Below are 21419 nucleotides of genomic sequence, written 5' to 3' on the forward strand. Positions count from 1 at the left end.
GCATTCCTGTTTCTGTCAACAAATCTAACACATACTTTCTTTGGGATAGAAATATGCCATGTTTAGATCTAGCAACCTCAATGCCAAGAAAGTATTGTAACTCACCCAGTTCCTTCATCTCAAATTCACTTCCAAGGAGCTTCTGTAGATTCTGCATCTCTTCATTGTCATTACCAGTAACCACCATATCATCTACATAGATGATCAGGGCCGTAAGCTTTCCACCACGACGCTTTAAGAACAATGTGTGATCTGAGCTACTCGGAGTGTACCCAAATCGCTTCATGGAATCAGTAAATCTCCCAAACCAGGCTCTGGGTGATTGCTTTAGCCCATACAGAGATTTTCTTAGCTTGCATACGGTATTAGGACCGGATGTCATAGGAATCCCTGGTGGTGGATCCATATATACTTCTTCTTGTAAGTCCCCATGAAGAAATGCATTTTTTACATCATATTGCAGCAGTGGCCAGTCAAGATTTGCAGCCAAGGATATGAGAACACGTACAGTATTGATTTTGGCAACTGGTGCAAACGTCTCCTGGTAGTCAATTCCATATGTTTGTGTATATCCCTTGGCCACTAATCGAGCTTTGTATCGGTCTATGGATCCATCAGCTTTGTATTTAACAGTGTATATCCACCGACATCCAACTGGTTTCTTCCCATGTGGTAAAGGAACCATTTCCCATGTAGAATTCTTTTTCAAAGCTTCCATTTCAATTTCCATTGCTTCAGTCCATCTAGAATCTGTCACAGCATCCTGCCACTTACTTGGAACACATACAGTAGATAATTGATTGACAAATGATGCATATGACTTTGACAATCTATGAGTGGACACATGGTTATTGATGGGATATTTAGATTTAGCATTAAGGTCAGGGCAATATTGAGGTTTAGGTTTTCCCCTAGTGGATCTAGGTGGAAGTGTATATGGTGCAACATTAGGTGGTTCAGTGATTACCTCAAGTACTTCTTCATCACTAGACGAATGATGCGATGGCAGGGCAGGAGGGGTTGTATTTTGTAGTTGATCATCAGGGGCATCTGGATCACCTTCTGGTTCCATAGTCTCAAGGTCTTCACTGAGGTCAGGACTGAACAAATCATGATTTTCTTCAGAATTTTCAACTCTATGAAAAAACGACCGGTCACTAGATTCTTCACGACCGGTTGCATGGGGTACTTTGTGACTGGTTGTCAATGGGTCACGACCGGTCGCCTGGGGCACTTCGTGAGAATCTTCAACGTTTTTTTCAGCATTTGTTTCGATCTTCTCTTCAAATGACAAGTCCTTCTCTTCACTCCCCCTCTCCCCCTGAAGAGAAGGGGTCTTGGAAACCATAAAGTAAGCCAAATCTTCATGAAAAGTGGTATCCATAGTGACAAAGAGTTTTTGAGTAGGAGGATGGTAACACTTGTATCCTTTTTTATTCAAGCCATATCCAACGAACACACATCGGAGGGCACATGGATCCAGCTTACTCCGTTGATGAGAAGGAACATGAGCATAAACAACACAACCGAACACACGAGGAGGCAACTTGAGGATGGTAGGAAGAGAGATGTGATGAGCCAAGGTATTTAGTGGAGTTTGGAAATTCAAAACGCTACTAGGTACCCGATTAATCACATAGACTGCAGAGAGAAGAGCATGACCCCATAAGTGGTGAGGAACAGATTTATCAAGCATGTAGGCACGGGCAACTTCAAGTAATTGGCGATTCTTCCGTTCGGCGACACCATTTTGTTGTGGAGTGAAGGGTGTGGAGGTTTGATGGATGATGCCTTGGTCCTTGAAGAATTGAGCCAAGGCACCATTTACATACTCCCCACCATTGTCGGACCGGAACACTTTGATGGATGCTTGGAACTGAGTGGTGATCATAGCATGGAATTCACGGATTGTGGTAGTAACATCACTTTTATGGGTGAGCAAGTACACCCATGTCATGCGGGTGCAGTCATCTATAAATGTAACAAACCACCTCTTGCCAGTAGAAGAGACTTTAGCAGGGCCCCAAACATCGGAGTGAATCAACTCAAAAGGAAATTCTGTTTTACTATCACTTGATGGAAATACAGTGCGATGGCTCTTGGCCAACACACAGGTTTCACACTGAAACTGAGAATCAACTAAACCTCGGAATAAAGATGGAAACAGTCGTCGAAGGTAGCCAAATGATGGATGTCCTAAGCGACGATGCCATAGCCAAATCTGTTGTTGAGCACGTGAGTTTTGAACATGGATAGCTCGTGGTGGTGATGAGACCGTCAAGGTATACAACCCCCCTCTCCTTTTACCATGCCCAATCGTCTCGTGAGTCGTAAGGTCCTGAAACTTACAATGAGAAGGATAGAATGTGGCATAACAATTATGTGAGTCAAGGAATTTCCCAACAGACAACAAATTGCATTTAATAGAGGGGACAAGTAGTGTATGAGATAAAGATAATTTAGGGGAAAGTGATATAGTCCCTTCTCCAGCAACATTAGAAGAAGCCCCATTGGCACTAGTGATGTAAGGATAATGAGATTTAGGAGATAAGGTGGAAAAAACAGTGGAGTCAAAAGTCATATGATCAGTGGCACCAGTATCAATTATCCATGTAGTAGAGCGTGTACCTGAGTCGGGGTTGGAGTCGGAGAGTAAGGCAGGAGATGGAGACTCACCGGTAGTCATGACATAAGCAGCCTTGGGTGCCATGTTGCGGGTCTTGTGTGAAAGTATGGATACGTAAATGTAGCGGAAGATTTAAAGAACACAATAGGGGTACAACAGAACAAAGTAACCAAAGGGACACAAGTTTGAATTATGTAGGGACAAGGTTATGGAAGATAAGGTTATGCATAGGCACAGCAAGGCAAGGTCAAGATTTAAGCAAAGGCAAAGCAATGGCAAGGATAAGGGAAAAACAAAATTACGTAGGGATAAGTATATGCAGCGGAAGGATAAAACAACAAAGGGAACTCAACAAAAATTTTGTGTTGGAACAATATAGGAGCAAAGAAGTAAGGGCAAGATTAAGTAGAGGCAAGGTAAGGCAAGAACAAGGTAAGAGCAAGGTAAAACAAGGTTATGCAGAGGCAACCAAAATCGATTGCTCTGATACCATGCCAAACAAAGTGTAGAGATTTGTGTAGAGATAAGCTAGAATATGAGAATGTGAGAATGAGAGAAGATAATTTTCTGGTTTTAGAATTCTTTCTTATGTCTTACATTACTTACAATCAACACATATATATACAAGTTCCTAAGCCCCCCAAGTTAGGCAACCAACCAAGTTAGGCAACCAACCTAGTTAGGCAACCAACCTAGTCAAGCCCCCCAAATATTGTAGGTGCCAAACATAGTAGGTGCCAAACATTAATTGACTACATAATCAACACATTAATTGACTACATAATTAACACATTAATTGACTACATAATTAACAAGAACTACCTATTAAGGGATTTATATCACCATCATAGCTGCATCATTTGACTCATAAGTAGGCGGCCCTGGCAAGGTGCAAGTGGCGCCACTGCACAGGGCCCTTGAAATTGTTTTACGATATTATATATATTAATATTATAACAACTGTATATATATATACTACACCGTGCAGGACATTGACACAAAAGTGTATTTGGTGGAGTTGGTTTTTAGCGCATGGAAAAGATCCAACTAAACTAACAGCAGTATATATCACACCCAAACAAAAAAAAAACTTTTCTTCCACTCAAAACATTAAAACTTTTATGAATTTGATTTGTGTTTTTTTTTTTGGACAAAATAATTTGTGATTGTTATTACATACTAATTGATGATGAATTTTATTTATTAAAAAATTGTTTTATGACTTTAAGTCATGGCAATATATATATATATATATATATATATATATATATAGTATTTTTATATTAGATTATGTGAGAGTTCCAATTTAAGTTTCGAACAGGATCCTCAAAATTTCAAGACCGGCCTTGCAAGTGGGCAGTGATAGCATTTGAAAGCAAAAGAAAAAAATTGACAACAGAAAGAAAAATACAAGAGGAGATTGAAACAAAAAAACTAAATGTGATAACACATATATTAAACAATGGAAACATAGCAGACAACTAAATATGATAACAACGTAGTAAAAAATGGAAACAGAGTAGTACATTAACAACCAACAGCACTTCTTCCATTTTAGAAGACACCACAAGAAACCAAAGGATGAAACTCAGCCACACACTTGAGATTTGGAGTAATAATGTCTTAATCGGAGAGGTCATCATTGTCGTATTTGTATTCCAAGGAGGAGCTAGCTCTGGATGGTGATACTTTCTGTCCTGCAACTCAATTGTCAAATCAACCAAGTCAGCCAAATTCCAAGGTGAACATAAGAAGAAGAAAATAAATAAGAACAGACCAATATAGCCATCCTTTGCTTCAACTTTTAGTCCTTGAGTGATGTGTTAACTTTAATCTGCATCTTACAGGAAGGAAGTAGACCAAGGAGAGACCAGCCTCGAAGAGCGACTAATGAACACCTTCCTCCTTCAATCACTGATATGGAACCCAAAGATTCTTATCAATGGTCACTATCAAGTTCTGCTTCTGATTAGTGGGTGCTCACTGCTAGGTTTTTGTTTTTGGAGGTTTCAAGTAAAAAAATACCAAATCCTTGGCTCATGTTTCAAAGACCAGTTGCAAACGTATTGGTTGAAGGCATGAACAGGTCCCCAGATATATCCTCAAACTGAAGATGAAAGCTTGTGGTCAAATTTCTAAACTTATTTTGAGAAAATAGTTAGTTTGTGTTACACCTATTTACTTTTTATATTTTAAGAAAAAGGTTCTTAACCTCAGCCACGCTTTGTAAAGCAAATCCAAATTTCTGTGTATAATTCAAAACTAGCATGCGACTTTATGCTCTGTGATGATCACACATGAACTGTTGTGAATTAGAATGACTAACTCACTGCCCTTTTAAGATCTTGTTGTTGATGGACTTTGGATAAAGAACTCAATGATGGATGAGTCTTACACACACAGAAATTAACCAAGCACAAATGACACAAGTGTTTATAGAGGTTCAGCAAATTGCCTACATCCTCTTTGGTGATCACCTTGAGAAATTTCACTAATGAAGATATGTTACAACTTTGGTTTACAAAGGAAACCCCCTTAGAACACTACCCTCACAATCTGTTTCTCTCACACCCTTGCTCAACACCTTGATACACTTAGAGAACTCTCTTGCTCTTCCCTTAGTTTCTCTGAAAACTCTCACTAGAAACTCTAAAAAAAAAAACTCTAGTTTTCCAGCTTTTGCCACTACATATTACACAACTTGTTTTCTCCTCTTGTGTTATCTTACTTCACCCCATTACCTACACAAGCCAATGGACAAGAGATAGGATATCTGATTGTCCTCCACGTTCTTTCCTTTTAGTCACCACTTAGACTAAGGGTCAGATCAGGTAGGTAATACAATCCCACTCAGCCACCTCCATTAAACCAGAAAATGGGGAGGAGATTATTCAAAATAAGATAACCAATTAGCCATGAGTGCTCTCCCAACTATCCAGCAGGTAGTCAACATTCATTTAACTCAGAAGTGACCCACTAAGCCTCTGAAATCATGTGGAAAGCGATAGCCATCGAAAACACAGTTGAAAACACGTAAGGAAACGTCACAGCACGACTGGAGCGACCGGTCGTCAGGAATGGGCGACCAGTCGCCAGAAGTTTCCCTCCAGACTTTGAATTCTGCTTCTAAACGACCGGTCGCAAATGTCACACGACCGGTCGCTCATGCTTCCTGCGACCGGTCACAAAGAACTGGCGACCGGTCGCTCCTTGGTTTAGCTCCAGACCTCGAATCTGCCCAGAAACGACCGGTCGCAACTTCCCAGCGACCGGTCGCTTTTAGGCAGTTTCAAATTCTCCCTTTGAGCGCCAAAACCTTTGTATCCTTTAGGTGAGCCATTTTTTCCAACATGAACATCATAGCCCTTTTCTAATTTTGCCATCTTCCTTGGTGATAGCTTTTGTGAAAATGACATCGTATGAGAGCAAACACTGCTGCCAACATTCGAATTCATGGGAGTTATTGTAAGTTAATCAGATTGTAGGCATGCTGCCAATACACTATTAAGTTTGGGAGCTCAAAGACAATCGAGCTCGAGTTGGAATATAAATTAAACCATGTAAAAAAATAGAAGGTGGATGTAAACAACCAAAAATGTCGATACAATCGCACGTCTAGGGATTTAACATATGGTGCCTCAAGTCAAGGCTCTCAAAAAGTTTAAACCAATGTTATTCGAGAAAAAATTATGCTCTTCCTTGCAGAAAAAGAGTTGAACTTGAACATCAAAATAATGGGCTACCTAGATGAAGATAAACAAACTAGGGCAGTAGCAGCACCCACTCTTCTGACATTGTCAGTGTTCATGCTGAACAATCGTCCACCATCCATTTACATCGTACAGTTAATCAGGTAAGATTTCCCTCTTATCCTTGTCATTGAGGTAGTGTACAAAAACTCTTCTGCTTGGAATGAAGGACGAACATTGCCTAAGTTCCAGAGAGGAAGTAGGTAAAGCTCAGAAATTATGTCAAGTCATATAGTACTTATAAATCAAAAGAGAGTTCACCAAAAAAAAAAAAAATAAATAAATAAATCAAAAGAGAGACAGACAAACCCAACAGCAAAATGCTCAGAAACTAGGTAAATTAAACTTAGGACAATTGTTTACAAACATTAAACCACCCTCATCTAGCAGAAAATAGCTTTTTAAAGGTAATAGATTAAGAAAATTCAACATAAAATCCAATCCAACATAAAGTCATTTTATTATCTTAAACCGGCGGTGAAGGTTATCCACAAACTCCCCCCAATGGCTTCTAACAGCATCGTCCACCTGCTCAATGTCCACTTCTTTACTATCCATAAAATGCTCATAGACATTTCGCAGGAACTTTAGAAGGTCTGACGGCCGATTTTTATATGGTTTGTCATGCGTATAAACTTTCATCAAAAACGGCTCCACAGAGCTGAAGACTTGATGTCCATTCCAATTGACGAACTTATGAAATTTTTTTGAGTTCAACTCGGTGCGGAAAGATTTATGAGTGGTTTTAAGTTTATGATGAAGTTCAGCAATGTACCGCATCCTCCGATCAGGAGTCATCAAAAATGGATGATTCCACAATTTGTTAACATAGGTTGGGTAACTGAAAAGAGAAAAAACAAAATTCATAAACACATGTAATAGCATACTATATTTCACCCCAAAAGAATTCAAAAGTACTCACTCTAGTTTAGTGTTAAAACAACCAAGAAATCTAGTAACTTCCAGCTTCTTTGCCCAATCAAAAAGTGATATGTCGAATCTATCATAACAAAGACCCCACCATCCGCTCTCACTCGTACTCTGTTTGAAATGCTTAAACATCCACGGACGGAGAACTCCTTCATCGGATACGCTTAAGGATGAATGATAAATTCGCTTAACCATTTGTTCTTCGACCGCCTCGCCCATATTCAAGAAGGACACATCTATTACTTCACCGTTGGTTTTATATATAAGCTCACCATCATACGAACTTTTATTCTTCGAATAGGTAAAGGAATAAAAGAACACATGTGCACCCATAACCACGTCACTTGAATGATTATCGTAATATTTTCCAGTGATGTACTCAAAAAACTCAATTTGAGTTTCCATTTCCTGAGAGTTTTAGAATTAGAATCAGCACCCTAATAATAAGGGAAAATGTTTTTAAAAAATCGGAAAACAACCCAGCTCTTGGAGTGCAAGACGCTTCTGTTTTATTTATTTATTTTTATATATATAAGTTATTCCCAAAATAAAACACTTTGTATAACAATAAAAGTAATCCCAGTATTGTAATTACAATATAGCACTCAAACAATTCCGCTGACAAGATGAGAGGGAAAAAGGGAAGATGAGACAACAATTCCAATTGGGAAAAGGCCTTTCTTCGGCAACCAAATTTGTAAGTACAGAAAATCCAACACTAGTTTAGCACAATATTTAACACCATACCTCAATTTTTTGCTGACGCTCCAATTCAAAAAAATCTAAAATAAAATAAGAATCCACAAAAATTCGAATAGGTTAGGTTGGAAACTAAGGAAGGTGAGACAAAACAGATAAAAATAAGAGGGAAACAAGAGAGAGACAACAGCAACATGCGAAACTGAGAAAACAAAAGATAACAGTAGTCAGTCAATCTGGGCAAGCCAACAAAGAGCCGCACAACAGCTTACTGTACCAGACCCGAAACAACATACACAGAAACAGATAAAACTATCCTATGATAGATGTTTAGGACTACACTACACTCATTATTATTGGACAACTTCTCCTATTTTCATGGACAATTGCGCCCTTTATTTTATTTTTTTATATAATTTAAATAAGTTGTGAATGTACTATTTTATCCCTTCTGTTTTAGTATTTTCATTAACAAGGGCAGCTTGTGGGGATTTTGAATGTTTTACTTTAATGTCTTCTGCCATTATAAGATATAGATTAAAACAAATTAATTAATTATGCTTTCTGACTTGACATGAGCCAAGTTATTTGAGACTACTCAAATTTACTGTCCCTAGTATTATTGGTTTGATAAAGAATCAATGTTCAGAAGACAAAAACAGATAAAGATGTATTGTTGGTCGATCAATATTCAAAAGACAAGACAAAAACTACTCAAACGTTCAAAAGAAAATATAACAAAAACTAGATTATATAAATGAGAAAGCATAAGCTAACCTTTGATTATTGTGGACAATGAAGCAAAAACGATATGCAATGAAAGAGAGATACAAGGGCATACACCTTTGATTAACGAGAGCAAAGAAGGGATATGGAGTCAAAGAGAGATCTTTTTTTTTTTCGGGTCTGAATCAAAGAGAGATCCAAGAGGGAGAGCTGCATATGCATTATATGGGGTTTGCACTAAACCACTTACTCATCAACTGGCCCTAAAGCCCCAATCTCATAAAAACGAGTAAGAAACCCAAATATCATAAAACAGGTAACAAAAAAAAAACATTGCATGATAAAACAGGAAAAAAAAAAGAAATTTTAAATAGGGAAACTATATAGGATAAATAAATCATGTTTTATGAGTTGTGTGGTATAAGAAAAGAGAATAGCCGCCTCTAGAATTTTACACCAGTTGTAAACTTTCCTCATATCACACCCACCCACAACCAAGCGTAACGAAACTTTCCTCATATCACACCCCCAACCAAGCATATAATAAAACTCCTCTCTGCAGCGACATCCCCAAACCCTAAATTCCCTGTGCCTCAATTTAGCATTTCAATAGCGAAGGCCTATCATCTGGTATCATGGTGTATTGGAAAAAATCTCAACCTTCCGCCGCCGCAGCCGATCTCACCTCGGATCAAGGCCATGCTTTGACCATGGCTTCACGCCAACATGATCTCCATGGGAAGTTACGGGAGATGGAGAAATCTCTCGGCAAGATATCGGAGATCGAGAAAACCCAAAAGTTCGAATTGCAAACATTAATATTGGAGCTGCTTCGCTTACTAAAAGCCAGTAGTGGTAGCCCTGTTCAACCCGGATGTCACATGCCGGCAATCACCTTGACGATGGCTTCCGCCGCTGAGCCCACCCCTCGTCAATCAAAAGTGGAGAAATCTCTAGCCGAGCTTTCCGCCCAGCAGAAATCCATAATGGAGGAGCTTCGCCTGATACGCGCCATTATTGCTAGCCCTAGTCAATCCCAAAGGACGACGACTCCAAATTTCAGGGAGATTTACGAAAGTCCCTGCCGTGAACCCTTTAATCCTTACCCAAGGTCAGTGCATTATGGCTTAGTGGATTCATCTCATCTTCTTAATTTTTGTTTCTCTGTAAAATTGTTGATGTTATTCATTCACATTGTTGCTGTTACTTTTTTTCTTTTTCTTTTTAAAATTTTCGATTAATTTTCGTTTTTAAAATCTCTCTAGCTTTGACCTTGCTTTATTTATTAAATCTCTAGGTAGGTAGGTGTTTGAAACTATTAACTTGACTTGTTCTATATATCTTTCTCTTCTCTGTCCAGCTTTCCCATGGTGCCATCGACAACAATAAATCAGAGGGAAGATAGATCTGTATATTTATTGGTGTCTTTTTATGATGGCCAATATACTGATGCAATCTATCAAGTGACGTTCAAACATGGAGGAGAAGTCACTCATGAACCCCCATTTGTTCAAGTTGAGGATGAGTTCTCTAATGGTTTTTACATTCAGGGTGCAAGGATTTTCAACCGCTCCGAATTATACATCCTTCTACAGGGAGGTTATAATAACCCTCTCGTGGGAGACTCTTCCAGGTCATTCGGATATATTATTGACACGGAGATTGGGTCATATTCTTCATCTCTTCCTCCCAATCTAGCCTCTAAACCATTAGCAACTCTTGTGTCTGCGTATGACAAGCTTTACTATGTTGCATCTCCAGCGTGCTTACAACCAATTACAGAACCATCCTTCGAGAGATATGATCCTGAGCAAGACGTTTGGGAGCGAATGCCTTCTTTTCCATTTTATCATGATGATGGGACCCGTATGGAAATAATTGGTTATGCCGTTTGTTACGGTGTTATTTTGTTTTCATTGTGGGACTCCGACATGAATCCCGATGTCGTTGCTTTTCATGAGAGTAGAAACCAATGGAATAGAGTGACTTCTGCTTCTTATGCCCCTTTCCGAGGGAGGGCAGTGGTTGTAGGAGACACAATCTATGCCTTACATGCACTTATGGTGGAGGAGGTTGTAGCATTCTCCTTTAGGATGGACAAAGGTGATCATGGTGGCATTGCATATTCCCTAAGCCCACTGTTTATATTGCGTGGTCTGGAGATTGCGTGTCCGCCAGTGCCATTTTGTGACCTTAATACAGGGTATTTAGTTCATTTGGGTAACCATGACTTTTTCCATGTCAAGACTGGCAGTCCCAATAGTGAAGCACATCCCAAGGTTCAATATCTTTGTATCACCACGTTTCAAATTGTTGTTGAAGGAGGAAAACATATGATCATGACCATAAATTCAACTGTTCATCCTGTGGATGTCAAGGGTCGTGATTGGTTCTTCCTTGAGTTCTGCTTCACGCCGTAAGTTTCCTTCATGTTTCTTGTGTTTACATTATTAAAGTTATGTTTGTACGTTGGGATTATGTTACCATTTTTATGTAATAATTAAGGTTTCTCATTATTATGACTCAGTGAGTTTGGAGATTATGAACCCATAGAAGAGGACATGGTGACTAGTCTAAATCAGCCAAAACAAGAAGAAACCACTCTGGGAACAACTCAGGATGAGACTTTTTCTATGTGGGAGGTGACTCGTAGTGAGGTTCTTGCTCGCCAATGTCAAAGGTGAAAGAAATGTGTTTGCATGAAATCTTTTTATTTATTTAATGACGTGAATCAAAAGACTCAATTAATTGCATGTCTTAATATTATTGGGTTTTGTAGAAAGAGGCCAAGAAAGAAGCCAAGCTGGAGTAGCCGCCACGTAGTAATAGTATGAAGTAGGTGCCAGACAGCATGGAAAAGCCAACCAGAAAAAACCCAGGAAGATAAAAAAGGGAAACCTGTAATGTAAGAAGCTGTTGCATGCAAAGCTATATGATGAATGATGAGTTCGGCAGAAATTACTTATGTTATTGTAATTTTCATGGAGTTAAGCGTTTGTACCAAGATTATTGGCTTGGCATTTGCTGCATATCTTCCTAAGTCAGTGTTTTTTTTTAGGGCATATGTATATATATTTATTAAAATGTAGTTAAGTAATTGTCAGCTATATGACGAATGATGAGTTGGGAAGAAATTACTTGTGTAATAATTGTCAATTTTGGATTAAGGGTTATTGCAATTTTCATATAGTTAATCATTTGTATCAAGATTATTGGCTTGGCATTTGCTGCATATCTCCTAATATATATAGTGCTAATTTTTTCCCGGCATAGGGGCTCGGATCCGTGGCACTTTGTTTTTTACACAAATTTTAACACAGTTTTCACAACTTTGACACAATGTTGACGCTATAAATAGATGTGATTAAATATCACATGACAAATTAATTTTTACTTTTTAAAAAATAATTATGTGCTGAAAATAATCTTTAATTAAAGTTTCCACTCTATTTTATCTCTCTTACATTTATATTTTCACATCTCTCTATAAGCAAATTGCAATTGCTAGATGAAAAAAAATCATTATTTCTCATTGTGTCTTTACGGGGAAATTTTTCCTTCCCAAAGCTTTGTTTCTTTCTCCATTTGCCTCCCTTCTCTTCCCAAAGCTTTATTTTTCTGAGAGCCAGAATATGACATTTTTTATTAATGTGCATGGAGTTTTTTATGCGTCCTATATTTTTCTTTAGAGCCTGAAGATGACATTTTTATCAAAGAGAGAAGGGATTTTGACAACATCATTGCAAAGCGAGAAGACCTTTGTAAACAAGTTAAATACTGAAAAATGATTACGAGAAGGCCACGTTTTACAAAACCAAAGCAGTTGTGAATCTTTTTAATCTTCCCCCTTCCCGACCCTTCTCGCTTCTCTCTCCTCTTCCCCACACTCTCTCCGTCACTTTGTTTCTTGTCCAGCCCTCTGAATGTCCACAGCTAAATCGTGGCCAATTAAAAACTGGGTATGCTAGTGAGTCACTGCTCCATACGATGACATATCCTTCTGTTTGAGTGTTCTGATTTCAGATTGTAGACTGTTAGTGAGTCAGCTACAAGATATTTCTATTAATTTTGTCTTTCGTGAGGCCAACCAAAGTGGCCCATCGTTTAGCTAAATTTGTTGTTTCTTTGCCTACAACATCTTCATGATTTCAGGAACCTCCTGTGATCATCCTTGATGCTTTAGCATGCAGAGGACAATATATAATACTTCATTCTTATTAAAATAAAATCGCTCATTCTCGAAAAACTGGGTATGCAATTGGGTGTGGCTTGAGCATGAGATTGAAAAGATAAATAAATAAAAGGGAAAATAGAATCTGCATGCAATATTCATTAAGTGACATGGCATAACCACATAAGCTCCTACATAAGGTGGTAAGTTAATGTGGTCAATCTTGTATGTCCAAATAGAATTATTGGTATTTTATTGATGATGAGGGACGAAATAAATAAATAAAACCGGATTATGTCCTAGAGAATTAGGTGAGTATCTCTACCAAAAAATGATAGATATAAACACCATAAAATGTTGGCTTATCAAAATAGTAAGATGACAACTCCCAATAGAGAAATTATAAAGTGATACAGTATCACCACGTCAGCTAGTGATACTTTTACATAGAATTTGTCATGTCTACTTTTTAAAAGAAAATTTAAATTGTTTTTCCAGCTAGACATTGGGTTCCAATTTTACCCTTCAGAATTTTAAAAAAAAAAACAAAGAGCTAGACAGCCTTCAACCTCTATCCAGTTCGCAGTCCCCCTCCGCCTCACCGTCCCTCCCACTCTATGCAGTTTGTAATCCCCCTCCGCCGCGCCCTTTCTCTGTTTGATTACCTCCCCCTAATACTTCAACCTCCTCATCTAGGTTGCTTTCATATACATCAAAACCTCCATATCCAAGTTCTCTTATCCAATTTTGCTCTCAATCACGTATGGGCTTGACAAGAAAAGATCCAAGAAACGCATTCAGAATGATGTGTAAAGCAATCTTAACTAAAAAGCCCCAAGAAATTCTTGATATGCAGAGATAAGGTTTTGGGCCCCATGGATTGTGATAAACTTAACTAAACCCAATATCTAACTGGAAAAACAGTTTATGGCCCGTTTGATAACTATTTCAATTTTAATTTTTAGTTTTCATTTTTTGTGCTAGAGTATAGAGAAAAAATAGGGAGAATGGAAGTGAGAATGAAAGTGGAGATAGGATTGAGACAGAAGATGAGAGGGGAAGATGGGAGGGAGGAGTAACAAAAGCGAAAACAAAAACTAAAAACTGAAATATATTTGAAGTTGTTTTCACCTTCAAGTTTTTGTTTTCACTTTGTTACTCCTCCCTCCCATCCTTCCCTCTCATCCTCTCTCTCAATCTCATCCTCACTCCTTTCTCACTCTCATCTTCCTCTATAATCTAGCACAAAAAAAGAAAACTAAAAACTAAAATTGAAATGGTTATCAAACGAACCCTTAAATTTTATTTTAAAAAAAAGATACGTGGCAATATTTCAATAAAAATATCACTAGCTGACATGGTATACCATTCTATAATTTCTCCACCCGAACCAAGCATGACGAAACTTTCCTCATATCACACCCCCAACCAAGCATAATAAAACACCCCTTTACAGCGGCATCCCCAAACCCTAAATTCCCTTTGCCTTTGCATTTCAATAGCGAAGGCCCTATCATCTGGTATCATGGTGCATTGGCAAAAATCTCAACCTTCATCTTGGGTTAAGGCCATGTCTTGACCATGACTTCCCGCCAATATGATCCACAGGGGAAGTTACCAGAGATGGAGAAATCTCCTGTCAATATATCGGAGATAGAGAAAACCCAAAAGTTCGAATTGCAAACATCAATACTGGAGCTGCTTGGCCTACTAAGCGCCAGTAGCGGTATTCCCGTTCCACCCGGCAGTCCCAGGCTGACTTCCGCGGCCGCTGATCTCACCCCTGCTCAATACCGTGCCTTGACGAAGTTATCGGAGGTGCTTTCTGCACAACTATCTGCCCAGCTTTCTGCCCAGAACTCCAACTGGCCGATTTGCAGAAATCAATACTGGAGGAGCTTCGTTTAATACGCTCCAGTAATGCTACCCCCAGTCAATCCACGACAACTCCAAATTTCACCGTGATTGACGACAGTCCCAACCGTGAGCCCTTTAATCCTCACCCAAGGCCAGTGCCTTATGGCTTAGTGGATTTCATCTTATCTTCTAAATTTTGTTCTCTGTAAAATTGTTGATGTTCTTCTTTCGCATTGCTGTTGTTGTTTTTTTTCTTAAAAAAAATGGATCAATTTTCTTTTTGTTTAGTTTTCGGAGAATTTTGCATGCATCTTTAATTTTATTTAAAGACTCTTGGTTGGACTATTTTTTTCGGCTATCTTGATGCTACAAGACGTTTTATATCTCTTTGCTACCATTCAGTTCACTTGTGTTACATATTCTTGAAATTGAATTGGATTACCAGCTCCTATTTCGAGCGCCTTTATCTGTTCCTTTGAGGTGTTTTCTTGCAAAAACTGTGTTATATTTTCTGAGGAATCTGATGTTATTTTACAATTCTGGTCATGTATATATATTCTATGAATTGAACTTTGCATTGAACTGTGACCGTTCTATTACTCTTTAATATTTACTGTTTTGTTTGTATTTGTTTCTGTGTATATATGCTTACTAAAGTAAATGGTGCGGATTTTACCTTCCTTCATTCATTAAATCTCTCTAGGTAGGTAGGTCTTTGAAAATATTAATTTGACTGGTTCTATATATCTCTCTCTTTTCTGTCCAGCTTTTCCGTGGAGCCAGAGCATGCATCGATGACGATAAATCAAGGGGAAGATAGATCTGTATATTTATTTGTGTCTTTTTATGATGGCGAATACACTGATTCAATCTATAAAGTGACATTCAAACACGGAGGAGTCACTCATGAACCCCCAGTAGTTGGACTTGTCACGAAGTACTATGACAGTTTTCGCATCAAGGGTGCAAGGATTTTCAACCGCTCCAAATTATACATCATTCCACAGGACGGTTATAATAAAGCTCCTGGGGCCAAATCTTGCAGGCCATCAGGATATAGTATTGACACAAAGACTGGGTCATATTGTTCATCTCTTCCTCCTAGCATAGCCTCAAAACCAGTAGGAACTCTTGTGTGTGCTTATGACAAGCTTTACTATCTTGCATCTCCAGCGTGCTCACCACCAATTAAGGAGCCCTCGTTCGAGAGATATGATCCTGATCAAGACCTTTGGGAGGGAATGACTTCTTTTCCATTTTATCATGACTATGGGAGCCATGCGAAAATAATTGGTTATGCCGTTTGTTATGGCGTTATTTTGTTTTCATTGTCGGACTCCTACATGAATCCCTATGTCGTTGCTTTTCATGAGAGTAGAAATCAATGGAATCGAGTGACTTCTGCTTCTTATGCTTCTTTCCGAGGGAGAGCCATGGCTGTAGGCGACACTATCTATGCCTTACATGCACTTATGGAGGAGGTGATTATAGCATTCTCATTTAGGATGGACAAAGTTGAAGACGGTGGCATTGCATATTCCCTAAACCCACAATTTATATTGCGTGGCCTGAAGATTGCGTGTCCACCAGTGCCATTTCGTGAGCTTAAGACAGGGTATTTGGTTCATTTGGGTAACAAAGACTTTTTTCACATCAGGACTGGCAGTCCCAATGACGAAGCTTGTCCCATGGTTCAATATCTTTGTATTACCACGTTTCAAATTGTTGTTGGAGAAGGAGGAAGACCCATGATCAAGACCATACATTCAACTGTTCATCCTGTAGATATCAAGGGCCGTGAATGGTTCTCACTTGAGTTCTGCTTCACACCATAAGTTTTCTTCACGTTTCTTGTCTTTTCATCCATAAAATTACATTTGTATGTTGGAATTATTTTACATTTTGTATGTAATAAGATTTCTCATTATTATGACTCAGTGAGTGTGGGTATTACGAACCCATAGAAGAGGAGAGTGTGACTAATATGAATCAGCCAAAACAAGAAGAAACCACTTTGGATGAACATGATAAGCAATTTTTGATCCATGAGGGGACTCATCGTAAGCTTCTTGCTTGCCCATGGCTAAGGTGAAAGAAATGTGTCTACAATGAAATCTTTTTATTTATTTAATGACCATGAATCAAGAGATTCAATTGTGTGCATTCCTGAGTGTTTTTATAGCCTTCGAGTTTAGTTTATTGTAATATTATTGGGTTTTGCAGAGAGTAGCCAAGGCTGGAGTAGCCGCCATGTAGCATGAAATGGGCGCCATGCATCATGAAAAGGCCAAGCACAAAAAACAAACCCAATTTGGACCGCGAACCGAAAACATGGCGGAAGGAAGGATTATGAGTGGAAACAAAAAAAACCTGTAATGTAAGAAGGTGTTGCATGCATCTATATGACGAATGATGAGTTGGGAAGAAATTACTTTTATGTAATTGTCAATTTTGGATTATGGGTTATTGCAATTTTCATGTAGTTAAGCATTTGTGCCCGGTATATATATATAAAGATATATCATTGCTTCTGTTATACTAATTCAAGCTAACAGTGGCTTAGGTGATTTGGACTTGGAGTTGGTGGGTACTTGTTAAAGGTCAACTAATTCAAGCAAAAACTTGACTACAAAATCAATTAAGCATCCAATTAGATAATCACAGCATAACCAAATCAAATGTATACCAATTCAATATGGTTGATTGACCCCTTATTCTCAATTGCTATTGTTTTTGTTGAATCATAAAAAGGTTGAATATACTGCCAATGAAGTATGTACATGCACAAACACACACACGTCGGTGTACCTGAAAAAATGCAATTGTTATTCATGATCAAACAACAGACATATAAACCAGCTACCAATTGGGTGTCAGTTGGATTGGCTCAGGCCTTTGGTGTGCTCTCAAGTGGTCCTGGGTTTCAGACAAAAAAACAAAAAACAAAAAGTGGTCCTGGGTTTAAACCCCCACGGTACCCGTGTGTGTGAGTTTTCCCACTCTCCCTTACTAACTTTGGATATATGAATAAAAAAACAGACATATAACGCAGCTACAACTCATCTTAACTATCAACCAACTTAAGACCCCAGCTCATATCTTCGCAATGCCTCACATGAGGAACTAATTTGCCGGTGTCCACTCCTGTCTTGGCCTTGCAATCATAGAAGGGAGGCGCGTGGAAGCAAGGCTCCATTGACATGGCTCGCTGACAAGGAGGATCGGGTGCTGTCCTGTTCTCGGGTTTGTAGAGTATCCATGGTGTCAGCCCTCCAAGACTCTGCGCGACATACCCAAAGGTTGACCATGAGCTTGTGACCAGCACATCTGTCAAACTAAGCAAGTACATTTCGGTCCATGCCTTGCGGTTGTGCATTAGCTTCTCAGTCTGTTGATACTCCTCATGACTAGGCTGATAAATGCCAATCACCTCCCCTGTCACAGTAGGATGCTCCCAATACATGTCCCTGAGCTTCTCAAAGTACCCAGAACTTAAAGATGTCATCAGCACAGCTTTAGACTTTGGGGTTCCCAATGGACTGACAATGAAATCCTGCCTGTTGATTTCTGGTAGCAAATTCTCCTTCACCGCACAGGCTAGGATCTGATCAAACACATGTTGAAAGGGGCCAGTTCCAGTATCAAAAACTCTGATCTGGATGCCTATTCTTTCATCTGCTTTTTCTAAATAAGCTTGATAGTATCTAGTAATAAGTCCCCATACTACATTTGTGGGGTGGAAAAGGTATCGACCCAAAAAGTGGAAAGCCGTTTCCTTCCTTGGGAAGAGATTATTTAGTTCTTGCTCAAAAGATGGGATCAAGAAAAGAGATGGGACAAAATAGTTATCTGTTTTCATGAGCAACCACGGTATCTTTTGGAGAAAAGTTTGATCTTGGCTGCAGAAGAAAAGCTTATCTTGATCATCATAATCATGGGCTAGATGGAGATATACAAAAGATGGCATCACCGAACCATCGGAATTTGTAAAGTTGCTATTCTTCTTCAGCATCTTCCCGTAACAGTGAGGTGATTTCTGATCCAAGCTGTCAAACTGATTCTTAAGAGGGAAATCCATGGGGAGGAACCACGAGACTTCTGGAAATGGTTCACAGAAGAGATCGACCATGTCAACTCCAGGGTCCACTAGTAAAACCCGGTTTGTCAGGACAGCATAAAGAAATGCTGAAGCTAAGGTCAATATCCTATTCCCTAATCCACTAAAGGAAATCCATACCACATAGTTACAATCCAGGGAGCCTGTGTGATAGCCAGACTTGAGTTGTTCTATGGTTTTGTTATAGGATTCAGTATAAGGTCCACACCGTTTATGTAGAGCTTCATAGCTTCGTAACTTGGATATAAGGTAAGAAGAGGGTCTGTATGGCAGTTCTTTACGATATGACGCTGACTGGTACCTGCTGACACAAGATCCCTCATCAAATCCATCAGCGAGAAGGCCTCTAAGCAATTTATCCTTTGGCACCTCAAGAGACTCTGAAAATTGATCTTCTGAATCTATGAATTGCAAAATGAAAAAAGAACGATGCAATATTAGAAGCTTGACAGAAGTAGACAGACCAGGAACTTTACATATATGCATCACTCAGAAGTAGATTATCAGAACCTGCAAATACTAGAACAACCTATTAAGGGATTTATATCACCATCATAGCTGCATCACGTGACTCACAAGTAGGCAGATCAGGATCTTTACATGGATTGCATATGAATTTTCTGGCACTAAGAGAATAATCTAAGAAAGTGGGCAGTGACTCTGAAAGCAAAAGAAAAAAATTTACAACACAAAAGGAGATTGAAACAAAGAAACTAAATGCGATAACACATATATTAAACAAAGTAGTTGGAAATGGAAACATAGCAGACAACTAAATATGATAACAAAGTAGTCAGAAATGGAAACAGAACAGTACATTAACAACCAACAGCACTTCTTCCATTTTAGAAGACATACTGGTATCGACTCCACAAGAACCAAAGGATGAAAATAGCCAATGAAGCTGATGAAGTGCAGGATTTGATCCAATCTAAAGGCACTACGAGAAAAAAAAGGTGAAGTAGTAGAAAAGGCCAAAAAGTTTGCCCAACCGCAAGCAGTAAAAGTTCCTCAAGTCCTTAAGTTCAACTTGCTCTCAAGAACTATAATGCAGCTCATGCAAAAGCTTCGAGAATGTCAATCAAATTGCAGTTCTTTCAGCATATGACCCAATAAACAATCTCTCAAACTCAATTAAACTAAAGACTAAAAATTGGTACAGAAATCACAGAGAAATTAAAATTAACCAAATCCAACTAGATCATACTAAAAATTAAGCTTAAATCTGTTACCTTTTCTGTGTTCCACTTCAAGAACTTGAGCTTTTGAAGTTTCAAAAACAGCATCCGAAGGTGGGTCTCTGAGAACCACCTTCACTGAGAAGAGCACCGAAAACACAATCAAGCCAGCCACAAAGATCCCCATCACCTTCATCGAACTCAAACCAGATTTCCTATCCGGGTCCCTCAGAGCATTACGGGAATCCAAATCCAAGTGGGTAGATAAATGATCACCATCAAGGTTTTGCTTGAACCTCTTCATTTTCTGAAAATCTTCATCTGGGTATTGCCAAGACCCAGCTCAGGTCCACTTTGACGCAATAGTATTCTGATCTGGGTCTATTTGGACCAATGGGTGGGTGAGTTGGATCATAGAATTGTGTTTCCAGTGACTGGTTTTGGACTGTGAAGTTGAACTTGAAGGTTTGGGGAAGAAGAAGAAGCCAGGGTGGCAGGGATACAGTACAATTGGTATTGAATAAGATTTGCTACAATCGGATAGATAGCCAATAGTGGCAGGCACGTCTAAAAATTTACATTTGATATGTCGGTGTGGCCATGTTCATCGTTGACGCGATGAATTGGTGTGGTGACTTTGTCAATATATAACCTTGGCTTTTATATATTAAAGTTCGGATTATTTGTATTTCATAGATTATTAAAGCTGAGGTAGCAATTTACAAGTGCCAATGCAATTTTGGTAACATGAACTTGCATATGAAGTCAATGTTCATTTGGTGACTCAGGGTTTCGAACATCGGCTCATATGGGTGGATGTGGAAGAGCTGAACCAACTAAGCTATACTCCTTGACGTTTCAAAGCAAGTTTAGTAACATCTACGATTTTAAGTTAATAATTGGTTAAGGATTTCTAATCTCAGCTATCCATTAGATGTGCTAGTAAAGTTAATATGTACCATACATGCAATTTAATGATTAAGATTAGAAATCCTTAACATAAAAATCCATCAAGCATTTTCAATTTTTATAAATTTAATATGTTATCTTTTTTCTTATCAAGATACTATATTGTTCTTTTGCTTTCATTTTATGAATGTGTGAGCGTATGGCACTGTCACACGTAGATGTTTTTGTTTAGAGCTGAATTAAAGTAATCTTTTATAAAGTGTGAAAATTAAATTTCGATTAGCCTAAGAGAGAATGATGAGGTGTTTAATGGGTTTTGAAATGTGAATTGGATTGGATGTTCCTCAGAAATCACTTCAATTATAATTGGGATGGTTTCATGTTTTTATTTTCCCTCTTATAGGTAAAATTGAATAAATTATGAACAATTGGAGTCATTTGATAGAATAGAACTATG

General features: G+C 38.6%; 3 protein-coding genes across 4 annotated transcripts; 2 read left to right on the forward strand and 1 right to left on the reverse strand.

The window, feature by feature from the left end:
• The first annotated feature begins 9166 nt into the window (after positions 1-9166).
• LOC110762406 (uncharacterized) lies at positions 9167-11150 on the forward strand. Its single transcript, XM_021965043.2, has 2 exons — positions 9167-9841; positions 10091-11150. Exons 1-2 carry the CDS (start codon positions 9366-9368, stop codon positions 11148-11150), a joined length of 1536 nt encoding a protein of 511 aa, XP_021820735.2. The 5' UTR covers positions 9167-9365.
• Positions 11151-14295: 3145 nt separating this feature from the next.
• On the forward strand, positions 14296-16695 carry LOC110762381 (uncharacterized). 2 transcript variants are annotated; one of them, XM_021965019.2, is made up of 2 exons: positions 14296-14909; positions 15525-16695. In XM_021965019.2, exon 2 carries the CDS (start codon positions 15553-15555, stop codon positions 16591-16593), a length of 1041 nt encoding a protein of 346 aa, XP_021820711.1. In that variant the 5' UTR covers positions 14296-14909; positions 15525-15552; the 3' UTR covers positions 16594-16695. The 2 variants fall into 2 exon arrangements, with proteins under 2 accessions (XP_021820711.1, XP_021820710.1); XM_021965018.2 differs by having other exon boundaries at positions 14296-14884.
• An 868-nt stretch (positions 16696-17563) lies between these two features.
• On the reverse strand, positions 17564-20622 carry LOC110762346 (galactoside 2-alpha-L-fucosyltransferase-like). The gene is made up of 2 exons (XM_021964970.2): positions 20108-20622; positions 17564-19276 (listed from the first exon to the last, which is right to left on the reverse strand). The coding sequence occupies exons 1-2, from the start codon at positions 20355-20357 to the stop codon at positions 17823-17825; spliced, it is 1704 nt and encodes a 567-aa protein (XP_021820662.1). The 5' UTR covers positions 20358-20622; the 3' UTR covers positions 17564-17822.
• Positions 20623-21419: the final 797 nt, after the last annotated feature.

This window comes from Prunus avium, chromosome 5 (assembly GCF_965620075.1).
Source record: "Prunus avium chromosome 5, drPruAviu1.hap1.1, whole genome shotgun sequence".
Taxonomy (NCBI): domain Eukaryota; kingdom Viridiplantae; phylum Streptophyta; class Magnoliopsida; order Rosales; family Rosaceae; genus Prunus; species Prunus avium.

What these genes read in the sequence shown, in the direction of transcription:
- LOC110762346 (XM_021964970.2), bottom strand. Translation starts at nt 20,357, where the DNA reads ATGAAGAGGTTCAAGCAAAACCTTGATGGTGATCATTTATCTACCCAC. An exon ending in TGAAGTGGAACACAGAAAAG is followed by an intron (nt 19,277 to 20,107) that starts GTAACAGATTTA and finishes TGCAATTCATAG; the next exon opens with ATTCAGAAGATCAATTTTCA.
- LOC110762406 (XM_021965043.2), top strand. Translation starts at nt 9,366, where the DNA reads ATGGTGTATTGGAAAAAATCTCAACCTTCCGCCGCCGCAGCCGATCTC. An exon ending in CCCTTTAATCCTTACCCAAG is followed by an intron (nt 9,842 to 10,090) that starts GTCAGTGCATTA and finishes TTCTCTGTCCAG; the next exon opens with CTTTCCCATGGTGCCATCGA.
- LOC110762381 (XM_021965019.2), top strand. Translation starts at nt 15,553, where the DNA reads ATGACGATAAATCAAGGGGAAGATAGATCTGTATATTTATTTGTGTCT.